The sequence below is a fragment of the Bombyx mandarina genome, chromosome 05 (assembly GCF_030267445.1).
Source record: "Bombyx mandarina strain Sakado chromosome 05, ASM3026744v2".
Lineage (NCBI taxonomy): Eukaryota > Metazoa > Arthropoda > Insecta > Lepidoptera > Bombycidae > Bombyx > Bombyx mandarina.
In genome coordinates, this window is record NC_143212.1 from 7,569,372 (window position 1) to 7,583,213 (window position 13,842).

Here is a 13,842-nt window from a genome sequence, read left to right on the forward strand (position 1 = left end):
ATTTAGACTTTGGAATGTACTCTGTTTTACGGTACTCGCTTAGCGCCAAGACATCTTCATTTTGACCTTGGCTATTGTCTGGCGACTGTCAATATCTATGAGGGGCTCTTAGGCTACAACCACATTATTACAACGGCGGCAAAAACATTGTTGCGAAGAAATTGCGTTTTTGCAATCTATATAATATATAAAAATGAATTGCTAAAACTCGAGAACGGTTGGACTGATGTGGCTAATTTTGGTCTTGAATTATTTGTGGAAGTCCAGAGAAGGTTTAAAAGGTAGATAAATATGAAAATTCTCGGAATTAAATAAAAATAACAATTTTGTTTTCCCTTTGATGTGTCCCCCGTCGGACGGATTCCTTTTGTTTGTTTTAAGTTTATTTTATACAAAAGTTTAGGTATTTTATTTATCGATTGAGATACTACGAAGTCTGCCAGGCCAGCTAGTCATAATATAATTATCAATTAACTATATTTATATTTCTGCACGGATCACTTGCTTGTAGATTTCCTTCCGACATTTTAAATCCTTCTCAATAATTTCAATAAATGAATTTATTTTAAAAATACTTTGGCCGTCTATTTAGTGTCAGCACTTAGGAACAATATGATTATAGAGCAGATTGATTTCGCGTTATTCCGATAATCTATCAGACAAAAGCCCGCTTTTAATGGCTGATCAATTTGCCGGGTCCAAGTTTAAAAGCCTAATTATCTGTCGTCACGGGCTGCGAACCGCATCGTGCATTTGCGTAATTAACTGGACATTGTGTAAAATCAACAATATTAATTAATTTTTCGGTTTTAACATATTATTAACCTACAAGAATTTTAAATAGTGTATTCAACACTTTGAAATACATTACTTATCAACTTAGGTACAGGTGAATTGTAGATAAATTTAAGACCATCAAAAAGTCACATCTCCTTTTCTTCTCTGCCGAAATAAATTAAATGAGACAATCCTAAAACTCCTAGAGGTCTAGGTTTTAGCTGATTTTGTTAAATCGTAATTCAATGAATGTGATTCACTAAATTTCAAATATTTATAATTTAAAATATCATACTTATTATTAGGTGTATTGAATAAAAAAATCAGCTCAGACGAAATATTTTACATCCGAGCATTTATAAACAGAAATGAGCTGGCTGCTTCATATAAAAATCCATGCACTTAGCGCAGAAAATAAGCGCGGCTTTCGACCGCATTCACTTTTAGCGATGTAGTTTTTCTCCTTTTACGCCCTCCACACCCATTCTCCCATACAGCATGCCCCATCTCACTCAGACTTAGCATCTCTTCAACTATACTCGGTTCGCTTTAGCGTTCGTGACACAAAGCAATATGTGAGTTAACTTCAGTGTAACGGTTCTTGTTTGAGTTGCGATTTAATGCCTCCTTAAACTGAGATGGTTTACGGGTTAACCGGGTTGAAAAGGATAAAAGTATCGACGACGGTTGCTTACTTTTTAGATCTGCTTCGATTCAATAAAACTTTTATCTGTTAAAGGCGGAGTTTGGATACGCGCTTCATTATATTGAAGTAAGCAATACTTTCCAGTGAACCCTTTGAATAAATAAAAGTTTTGAACCTTTGATGTGAAATCTTTTCGGAGACTTTACAAAACGAATTTACAAAATAGTTTCAAGTTGTTGGTTTGTTTTTCGATTATTCACGCTCTATATTTCAGAAAATTAAGTTCAGGGATGGAACTTTTCGAAGAATAATTTATTACGATTACTAATGTATCGTTTCCAAAATTATAGAATTAACATTTTCATTAATTTGAAAAGTGCGTTTGTTTTTCATCTGGTTTCTAGCTGGTAAATGAACCTTGAAATAGAAAAAACATGTTTGGTTTCCTTTAATGCGAAAACCCTAACAATGTAAAATTGTATAATGAAGTTAATACTTTTGTATTTCTTGTTAGTCACTTAGTTACTTATGTTAATACTAATGTTCTTCTGTTAATACTTATGTACTTCTTTTGTATTTTATCTTGTATATTTTTAGTATTTATTTGTATTTAATCGTATGTAAGTTTATCTTATATGGTATTTTTCACATGTGTATATAAGTATATATTTTTATGTAAGTTTATTAAGATATAGCACCGTCCAGTTCACTTATTCCTCTCCCTGCAAGGTTGCCTGGAAGAGATCGCTTTCAGCGATAAGGCCGCCAATTTATATCACCGACTTTTATTTGTTTTATTAGTTTACTCTGTATATAATATGGTGCTAAATAAAGAGTTATATTATTATTATTATTAATAGTAAAAAAAAACATCACATCCCTAAATTTTGTACAAGCCCATAACCATCATTATGTCATTCCCACCGTGAAGAATACCGTTGGAGTCTCAATTCTATAAACATTTTTTTTTACTGGTTAAAGCCATCACAAAAAGTAATAGAGAGTCTGTTGTTGAACAAGAACCAAGGCCCGTGGATATCATAAGGTCAATATATGCCGCCTAGCGTGAATTGTTTTGAAATATCGATGGCATTAGTACAATGATCGGATTGATTGGATAAATGGTTGGATTGGAATCATTTCTGTAAGGCAAAAACAATAAATAAGCATCACAAAAAACTAATTTTGGAGAAAAAAAAACAATATTTAATTGAATATAACTATAGATAATAGAGTATTAGAAATGACTAACAAATTCTAACAAAGAAAATAAAAAAATATTCTCTATTTCTTGTTCAAAAATAGATTTAGAAAAACAACCATGAAGCCTTCTATAATAACAAAATTTTATCTCATGTAAGTAGAACTAATTCATATATTTTGCTAATGGTTAGCCATCATCTTTACCGCAAGTTGTCCAATTTACATGACGAAGGTGGCGATATCGCAAAAGAAAGTTTCCGACAACTTTTATCAGATCCCAACCCAGTGCGCCTGATGAGTTGGCACCGAACTTGTTCAGTGATACTACGGTACACTTATATGGAAATGGAATTCATTGAAAATTAATTTAATTTCACTTTAATACGAAAAAAGTCAATATGGAATTTATTTGGGTGATACGTTTTCTAATTACATTTTAGCAACTTTCAATAGTAAAATGATTCATTTTGGATTAAGGATTTAATATTTATTGATATTTAAGGCAAAATATCTTGTTCATATTAATCAGAGGCATTTGTATGATTTTACGGCTTTTTTTTATTGCTTAGGTGGGTGGACAAGCTCACAGCCCACCTGGTGTTAAATGGTTACTGGAGCCCATAGACATCTACAACGTAAATGCGCCATCCACCTTGAGATATAAGTTCTAAAGTCTTAAGTATAGTTACAACGGCTGCCCCACCCCTCAAGCCGAAACGTATTACTGCTTCACGGCAGAAATAGGCAGAGTGGTTGTACCTATCGGATTGTCGATAATCCCATTCTCTCGGATCGTTTGGAGCCTCTGGGTCTGCGGAGGGACTTCGGTTCCCTCTGTATTTTGTACCGTATGTTCCATGGGGAGTGCTCTGAGGAATTGTTCGAGATGATACCAGCATCTCGTTTTTACCATCGCACCACCCGCCACCGGAGTAGAGTTCATCCATACTACCTGGAGCCACTGCGGTCATCCACAGTGCGTTTCCAGAGATCTTTTTTGCCACGTACCATCCGGCTATGGAATGAGCTCCCCTCCACGGTGTTTCCCGAGCGCTATGACATGTCCTTCTTCAAACGAGGCTTATGGAGAGTATTAAGCGGTAGGCAGCGGCTTGGCTCTGCCCCTGGCATTGCTGAAGTCCATGGGCGACGGTAACCACTCACCATCAGGTGGGCCGTATGCCCGTCTGCCTACAAAGGCAATAAAAAAAAAAAAAAAAAATAAAAAAAAAAACCTACCCGCGCGGACTCAGAAGAGGTCCTACCACCAGTAAAAAACGGCTTTAACAACATCTAATTAACACGGAATGTTTTTGTCAACTACTTGTTTTGCTAGTTTCTTCCTGAATATGTTGAAGAATGCTTTAATAGAGAATGAAAACAAACAACTATACGTCAGTGATCAATGTCAGAAGACTTTGAAAACAATAATGTTAATTTATTTCTTTAAACTATCATTGTAAATGTTATTTATTATAATTAGCTCCAATAAAATACGACGTTATTTAAACACAAAGACGTACTCCACATTAACGAACTTGCTCCGGACTTGAGAACCGACTCCGAGGGACTAGGATTAGGCACTGCCTACGTATTACACGAAGAGATTTAAACTGAATTAACCGTTCGATCGTAAAATTGGAATGCCACACAGATAATTACCTGACACTCACAGAAGAGGAAGCCGCTCAGAACGGGGATTCAAATAAGCGTGCAAGAAGGACCGAGGCGGGTGGTCTGCGCCGTACTGCGATCACGGCGGCTGATACAGAGAAATCTTAAATTCGATCGAGTGAAACCGATAGCGGCCAATTGAAACCGAACGTCACTTGAATGTGTCTCTGAGTTACGGCCAATTTTGTTTCTTTTTTACAAAAAAAAAAAGGATATGCAAGATTTTTAATTGAAAAAAAAAACCTATTCGAATTTTAATTAATCGATTCAAAACTCGTAACGAATGGAATGGTATTATTTTGTAGTTGCACTCTCACTAAAGCCATCAAATGCTGCAACTCAACAAAATCAACATGCAAGTTCAAAAATAACTAGCAAAAAGATTTATATTCACGTACTAATTCTGAACAAGAATGACAAAAAATAAAATGAAAGATCTTTTAATGTCGAATATATTAATATTCTTTTATTGTGCAAATGGTGAGAGGAATAACGATGAAAATAATTAACTTCTATGAATATCTAAATACTTTTTGGTGTCATGGAGTGCTTTCGTGTCGGTCTGTATTGTCATTGTGAAGAGACTAATAAAAATAATTATATGACTCTCTGGGCAAAGCTAAAAGCCACTACAACAACAAGAAGCTTCAGCGAGCCTCCAGATCATTGGCAAATAACACGGAAAATGTACCAGGATGTACGCTTCCAGTGTGAAATACGCAAGTGTATTAACATGCTCTGACGCATTTCCTTCTCTTACTTTCGCAGACCAGTATACATCCCACTTGATGGTGAGTGATCACATTCGCTCATGAGCTTCGGCATTGCTGGTTACATAACCAAACTGTTGCCTACCGCTGAACAATCTGCTTACAAAGATCCTCCATCCCCACTTATTACTCAAATGCATCCGTTACGAAGCTGTCCCAAAAATTTAATTGAGGGATATTTGAAACTACCTTAGAATTAAAAATTATTACTTACAATTAAAAATCAACCTAGATAAGCCAGTGCTGATCGAGTAAATCCTAAAATGTTATCAGCCCAGAAATTCCGCATGGATTACATGTGGGCCCAGATGTTCAAGACGTACTACCGCTTGAACGATCTAGCTACCAACTGGGATCAAGCCAGACAAATATGCGAGGCCGAAGGGACATATTTGTTCATACCGGACTCATTAGATGAAATGGAAAGTTTTAAATTGCTGATGAGCAACATGAAAGCCCAGTATACTGGTATATTTATGGGATTACACGATAAGTTCTCAGACGGAAACTTTGTCACATTAAAAGGTGTGTTTAACATATTTGAGTCGTCTATTATCAAAGGTGGCAATCTGTGCATTTGGACAAAAAAATGTTATTGATATGTCAATACAGATTGATTTGAATATAATCGTCTCCTTCAAAAAATACGGTTCAAAACCTGCATTAAATAAAGGTTAATACTTAACCTGTTATTTATCTAAGATGTCGTTCCGAAGAGTTTTGTGTCTGCCAATGGAATACAAAGTCAATAATTCGTTTTTCTGATTTACCAATAATTGTCCAAAAGTCAGATTGCCGGCTTTGATAATAGTCGACTAATTTTATCATTATCACCTAAAACAGCTACGGATACATGCGACTCAATTATTTATTTAACTGAAATTTATATGGAAAAATATGCATTAGCGATCATGTTTTTTTTTATTTATTGCTTAGGTGGATGGACGAGCTCACAGCCCACCTGATGTTAAGTGGTTACTGGAGTCCATAGACATCTAGAACGTAAATGCGCCACCCACCTCGTCATGTCAATGGTTTATATCTGTTTAAAATATAAACCATCGAATTTCAATTTAAATGCTACAAAATCATTTTTTTATGTTTAGGCGGATGGAAAATCTCAACGCCCATCTGGTGTTAAGTGGTTACCGGAGTTCATAGACATCAACCACGTAAATGCGGCCACTCACCTTGAGATATAAGTTCTAAAGTCAAGTTCAAGTTTCAGTTTTACTACGGCTATCCCTCAAACCGAAACGAATTACTGCTTCATGACAGAGATAGGCAAGGAGTCATATCACTTGATACGAATGCACCGGGCGTCTTATCCTTTAGACCACGACGACTACAAATCACATTATATATCAATCCAATTTAACTGAATTCCAGGAGAATCAATAGCTGGCACAACCATAGAGCTTTTGTGGGCACATGGCTCTCCTGACAATGTCAATGGCACTGAGCACTGTGTTGTGATGACCAGAGAAGGATTACTGGACGATCGACCCTGCGATGACATATACCCATTCGTTTGCAAAATACTGGGAAGCGAAATTGAATTTAACGAAAAGTGCAATAACTTTGATTTGGGTATGCTTTGAAACATTTCCAAACGGCAGTGGTAGCCGTAGCCTTGACGAAATTTAGTTAGCTAGTTTCGAAGCTGAACAACCTCAAATAGCAGAAGTAATTCTGAAAAGTTGCATAGTTTAAATATAGCTTTATTGTTGAGGCTTAGATATTGTAATCCTGTACCACCGTCCCGTGTATAAAGCAATTCAGACTTCGACCTAATGTATCAAGACGGTGACGGCATTCAAGAAGATACATCTACGGCCTCTGGTACCCACGTAAAATTAGATGGACCATGAGCGCTTTGCATGCATACTTTGCATTGAATTGCGCATGAGAGTTTAATCAAAAATGTAATCTATTTAAATAAAAATGAATTGCTGTTCGTTAGTCTCGCTAAAACTCGAAAACGGCTGGACCGATTTGGCTAATTTTGGTCTTGAATTATTTGTGGAAGTCCAGAGAAGGTTTAAGAGGTAGATAAATATGAAAATGCTCGGAATTCAATCTTCTTCTTCTCCATCGCTCCCTCATTGCTGAGGATCGTGACTCCGTTTTAGCTTGTCTACTGAATTCGGAATTGAATAAAAATAACAATTTTGTTTTTTCCTTTGATGTGTTCCCCGTTGGACGGATTCCTTTTGTTTGTTTTTAGTTTATTTTATACAAAAGCTTAGGTCTTTTATTTATCGGTTGAGACACTACGAAGTTTGCCGGGTCAGCTAGTTAATAATAAATATCTAAAGGCGACTCCATTAACTCATCCGTGGCTTTACAGCACTTTAATAAAAATACCTTTTCCAATACGAAATTCTATAACTCAATATGACGTCGCTAATTCTATTATCAATCCTGATGTAATTTTGGGAATTAACTATACAAGAAGCAGAACTGGAATGATAAACTCTAGACAATAAAATACTAATAGATACTTTATACCATCTCTGTGCTACAATAGTTTACAACGTTTTTCAGCATATATACCTAGAAACAACGGAAAATGCTACAAGTTTCACGCAGATCCCCTATCTTGGTATGACGCATACTTAATCTGCAAGTCCGAAGAAGGAAACTTGGCAATCGTGAATTCAGCAGACGAAGCCTCATTCATAACTGAAATGCTAAGTGAAAACCTTGATAGAAAAGTACCAGACCCCAATATCCTATTTATTGGATTTAGCGACCTGATGTTTCCTTTCCAGTACCGAACGATATTAGGTAAATTATAATAGTTAAGAAAATAAAGTGAAAAGGCTAAAATATATTATGCCGATGTAAAATATGAAAGGTTTAAAGTAAAGATGCTCGTGTATTCGTACCAACCTATGCGACTTTCTCTATATCCATTACCTCGAAGACAATTACTAAGTTTTCTAACGAAATACGTACTTCGCAAGTGTTCGACTTTTTTTATTGCATATACGGGATAGCGAACTTATAAACCATCTGGTACCGCAATGGTTATTGAAGTCCAAAGACATCAACAACGTTAATGCCGCCACCTTGAGACATGCCTTCTAAGTCCTAGTTCTATAGTACAAGAGCTACTCTACCCTTTAAATCGGAACATATAACTGCTTCGCGGCAGAAATAGGCAGGGTGGTAGTACGTACCCGTGTGGGCTGACAAGACGCCCTACCATCAATAATTACACAAAAACTGTTTTTTGCCTATTTTATCTAAATTACACGATGTTAATTCTTGATCGTGGAAGTCATTCGTGTACACATCTCAAGTACTTATCTCATTGGAATTTTTTTTACCTGCCTGCGAGATTAAAACATTGGCAATGACGCATCGTTCAATATTAATGCACCGGGTATCTTACTTATCCTTTAGGCCTTCAAATTACAACGACGAATCAATAAAGTTAGCTTAAAAAATCAAAATGAAATCAAAATTTACAAATTTGCTTAAATATTATTGGTGGGACGAATTAAATGCCCACATAGGTTTGAAGGGTAACATTGCCACTTTACAACATAATAAAATAGATAATTTGTACTCATATGTCTTTAGATGTGTGATTACATCCTCACGGTAACCTATTTAATACGTGAAGCTTTGTACCCCTTTTTACGAAAATTGTGTAAACGGAGGAGTATGAAATTTCCCACACTTATAGTAGGTATCTAAATAATTTTCTGAAGTTCAAGACAATTTTTCAGGTCAATCACTCGAAGATGCGGGCTATTCCACTTGGGGTCATATTGAGAAACAGACATCAAAATTAGACTCAAATCATTGTGGAGCCATAACTAGTGAAGGTTTCTTACAAATCACTCGGTGTAACAGACCTGCAATGTTTCTTTGCGAAAAAAGAATAAATAATACAGCTGAATAAATTCGTATTTTTTTTTAGACTAATTGACAGCTCATTCAATAAACGCTCAATCTAACCCACTGGTTGTGGGTTCTTGACATTGATTTGAAACATAAATTGTAATAAAATGGTACAAATTATCGAATTGATGACGATACCTAAATTATCGATATTACGAAATTCATCACCGCGTTTCTAATGCAGTATTTTAATATTGTGTATTCGTATTTCAATTTCTATAATATGAATAGATATAGTATTAATGAAACCATCAAATTTCAAAGGTCATCACAGTGTGTACTTACATAGGTTGATGTCAATCAATAACCTCTCATGGATGCCAAGCTCTGGCTTGGACAGCTATGTGACATCCATTGACGTAAAAAACATTACTCGGAATGAATGAATTAATTCATTGGATTGCTAAAAAATCTAATAGCCAGTTAATAGTTCTTTTTTTCAAAAGGTGTGTATGAATGAGTTTGCGTCTTCAATTTTGAGATGTTTTTTTAGGTAGTGTCTCTGAATGAGGAGACAAGCTGCGGACCCATCTATTGTTATGTGGTTACCGAACCACGTAGACAGCATAGCGTAAGCCCTGTGGAATCGAATAGAAAGACGCTTGTATCGGCATCAAACCAACTTAATGTATGCTTCACGACAAATACAGGTGAGATTACAATACGCCTTAGATAGTCTTTATTTTTCATTTTTACTTTCCAATTATTATTAGTGCGCTATCGACCAAAACCTCAACGAATCCTCGTAGAAACAAAATATCAGACAGTACAATACATCCAAGCTTCGTTCGATATTTCAATTCTAATTTAATCAACTCAAAGTAGTCGTATACATAAAGAGAAACGGGAAAATTTTCGAGATTCTCATTTCAAAGCTTTGAACTTCATTCCGTACCATATTTTACGTCGATTTTGACATCCCGATAATACAACAAGCAATACATTTAAAAGCAGTGGTGCGCGCAGAACAGTGTATCGCTACTTTGTCGATTACAGACGCCAATTGAATGAGTGTAATAGCCGTGAAATGCATGTATACATTGTTTTGATTTCGATAGGCGAACGGAAAACGATCATTTTAAATAACATTTATTTTTACAGAAGTAAGTTTAAATCATACTGTTATTCGTTATGTTATTGTTGTGATATTCTTGCACAATATTTGAGATGCTGAGCTGCAATTTCTTTTTTGAAAAATTATCTAGTCATAAAATGTTTCTGTTGTCTTCCAAGTATTAGTGTACGTCTGATTCTGACTCACTCATTGACAGCAAATAGTGGTACATCCAAGCGGCTGCCTATAAAGTTGTATCTACAAGTAACTTCTTAGGTGCTCTAGCTTAAAACTACAGTTACATAAGTAGCTTACTCTTATCGATTAATTAGTTTGAACAACTTTACTTAGATAGCACAGTGCTTACGATAACACAATTTAAATTCGACCTAATGGCTCGTCCTGGTTTGATTCACATATGACTTCTATTGATTGTAAGTAATTGTAACAAAATAAAAAAAATGTTTTATGATAATTTTTGTGGTTGAGTAAAATTGAGAATGATTTAATGTCTGTCTTATTGAAAATAATAATAATAATAATACAATAGCACAAACAAACGAAAGTTTATCCTACTACAGCACGTTTAATTAACAAAATGAGAGAACAATGTCAAATACACACAATTAACATAATAATAACTCTTTTATTATTTGAATTTTCATTGAAATATGATATATTTAATGATGATTGAATATGATTGATGATTGAATATTGAGATATGAAAGTTTGTCAAATTCAAAGAAATCGAGGTAGTTGGATACAAGGTGGCTGATCATCAGATCTATGTCCGTCGGTCCTCGCTCGCGGCTAAAAACGAATATTACCGGAAATCCTAAAATAGAGAACTTACTTTAGAGGGTGAATGGAATCGTATTAGAGGCTTTATTATTTTGGCCCTCATTTACGCTTAATACTTATATATCTTTGAACATAATATGCAGTATTTAGGTATTAAGCCCTTGGCCTAGCTATGGAGGGTGGTTACTAATACGCAATAAATAGTAATACAGAGCAAATCATTCGGTTTACCGCTCTAATATTTTCTTAAACCAGTTTTTATTAGATAATATTTTCTTGTAGAAGCACCTGGTGCATCCTATTCAAAATAAAATGATTACCTTAGAATCACAAAACAAAGCATAATTCGCGTTATTAAAACTTTTTTATTTGTTTTGATTTATTATTTTACGATAGTAATTGAGCAGACAAACTTACCCGCTCACAATCTGACCTTTAAATAACTACACTGAAAACAAACTTTAAAGTTGCATAATCTATTGTACATCTAGATGTTTGCTACTGAATGAAATTTTGTGCTAAGATAGTTCATAAACTGGAATAAAACATGACATACTTGATATAATGTTAAATGACGTGACCGGGATAACGCCGGGTATGTAAGACTATGCTACTGCTATGCTACTATAGTAAATATGACCGTGCGTTCGTTATTTCATGTACTAACAGATCTGCAAAACGACTAATATGTATATAGTGTGATTGACTATAATTTATATAGATCTATAGTTTAGATTTATGATTTAGATTTATGATCTATCTATACCAATATATAAATCTACAGTGGTTTTTACGGATGTTCCGTTATAACTACTGAACCATGCATCCGATCGACTTGAAACTTGGTATCCATGTAGAAAATACATGAACTTAATGGATAGGCTAATATTTATATGAGTGTTGGACTCCCTACAGCAGTTGCGGGGGCATTAATGATGAGAACATTTGTGGGGTGAGAAATAGTAATGTTAATTTTAAATGCCCAGCGAAGCGGACGGGTACAGCTAATAGCTTATATACCACGAAGTGACACAAGCAACTCTGTCTGTATCCCGTTAAAATTCAACGTATTTAAACTATTTCTGAATTACAAATTGAATATGGTGAAAACACGCAGCACGTCCGCTATTACTATTTGCGGTAAATAAAACATATATGTGTATTATAACTCTACAGTATTTGAATATTTAATTAATTTATTAAAAAAAATTATTTCATTTAATTCAGATTTTGCATCCATATTATATCAATTAACAATAACATTTCACATTGAATACAAAAAATAAATAAAAACAATTTTAATATGAATCAATGATGTTTTTTTATATCTTAGACGAGAGGACAAATAAATGGACCTTGAGTTATGAGCTCTAAGTCACAGTTTTAAAGTACAACGGCTGTCCAACTCTCCAAACCGAAACCCATTACCTATTTGTTCATCAACATGCCCTACCACCAGCATAACAGTTTATCAGATAAGTAAATTAACTCCCCAAATCATGTATGTGCTTTGCTGAAACACGGTCCTCATCAAGCTATATATGTAATAGCCTATTCTGAATTTCCTATCCTCAGTAATCCGGTGTTCCCCGAACACTCTAGCATGTTCGTCTTCAAACAAGGTATGAAGGGCGACCTTTATAATGTACAGCGGATAAGCTGTGCCGAAAGAAGAATAGTGATCTGGATGGAGAATATATTCAAAAATAAATAAAAAATTAAATAAGAATGATTTATTCCGCAAAGTTACCAAACACAGAGAAAGAGCATCGAATAGTGATTTAAAGAAAGATTTACAGTTTAAACTCAAGCCCTTTATCGAATTCTTTCCACGTTTGGAACATGTTTCAGTTTTCATAGTCGCGTTAGTCAACTGCAAATTTCGCGATTCTTTCACCTGATCGTCTGACGATCGTCGATGACGTCTCATAAATAGTCAAGAAGAAAAAAATTAATATTATTACGAAAACATTTTACATAATACAATTTGGAAGAAGCACGAAATCAATCACGAAACAAACCACTCACATTAGATGATTAAACTTTGGATGTTAAAAAAGAAAACAATGATACGTTATACGTGACGGCTTAACGTAGGCTTTTGAGTTAAATTTTATTTGATTGCGAGGCTCGCGTCACGCCGACAACGGGGTGATTGATGTATCACCGCCGCCCGCTCGACGGTCAAAGAGTACCTACGTAATTGATGTGATACACATATTCAAATTATTAGACTAATTCAGATATATGTAGGTTTGTGAAATGCAAATTACCACTAACAGTTATTTTCTACCAAGCGAATGCCCGCTAGCGATCGTAGCCGTAGCGGCCAGTTTCAACGGTGACACTCACAAACTGCTCATTTCTACATATTGTTACATCGGTAAGAGTAACGCCATCTATCGCCGAATAATCGAAGGAATATCGAAGGATCTAGTAGCATCTAGAACGCTCGAGAAGTACAATGCCATCTATTGTCAGATAGCGGAAACACAGTACTTGGTTTTTGTGGAATATTCTCGAGGATTCTAGGCATTTTGTCTCGACTATAAAAGCGTGGCAGAGAGGGCACGCAGTTAGTTAGTAATCAGAACTACTCGAAGCGAAACAGCGCACGGATCACCTGAAGTGAAGCGGAATAAGCGAATTGAGAATTTTAAAGTGTTGGTGGAACATTTATTTATCCCGAACCCCAGCGCGTAACAATATATTTTATGAACAAACGGCTCGTTTTCAATGATCGCCACTTTGCCATATTCGGAGATAGGTAGCCCCGTTGTTGTGTTCCGGGTATTGACTAACATACCTACATACAGGTATATATGTATGTATGTGCCACGGTGACCACGGATCATGAGACAGATCGTATGCTCGTCTATCTTTCTAACCATTTAAAATCGATATGTAATTTAAAGATAAATACTGATTACTCTAATTTTAAAGTGAAATGATCGGAATTCTTCTCCCGCTTCGCAAAAGAGAGTAACAATATCCTGTATATA

The 13,842-nt window shown here is 35.3% G+C and overlaps 1 protein-coding gene across 1 annotated transcript; it reads left to right on the plus strand.

Annotated features, from left to right (window-relative positions):
* The first annotated feature begins 4,834 nt into the window (after window positions 1–4,834).
* On the plus strand, window positions 4,835–8,986 carry LOC114242150 (C-type mannose receptor 2). The gene is made up of 5 exons (XM_028173198.2): window positions 4,835–5,025; window positions 5,344–5,595; window positions 6,460–6,660; window positions 7,618–7,860; window positions 8,811–8,986. The coding sequence occupies exons 1-5, from the start codon at window positions 4,842–4,844 to the stop codon at window positions 8,984–8,986; spliced, it is 1,056 nt and encodes a 351-aa protein (XP_028028999.2). The 5' UTR covers window positions 4,835–4,841.
* Window positions 8,987–13,842: the final 4,856 nt, after the last annotated feature.

Excerpts from the sequence above, each read along its gene's own strand:
- LOC114242150 (XM_028173198.2), top strand. The coding sequence starts at position 4,842 with ATGGAGTGCTTTCGTGTCGGTCTGTATTGTCATTGTGAAGAGACTAAT. Across the intron at positions 5,026-5,343 it reads CCAGTGTGAAATACGCAAGT|CCCAGAAATTCCGCATGGAT; the intron begins GTATTAACATGC and ends AAATGTTATCAG. Across the intron at positions 5,596-6,459 it reads AAACTTTGTCACATTAAAAG|GAGAATCAATAGCTGGCACA; the intron begins GTGTGTTTAACA and ends ACTGAATTCCAG.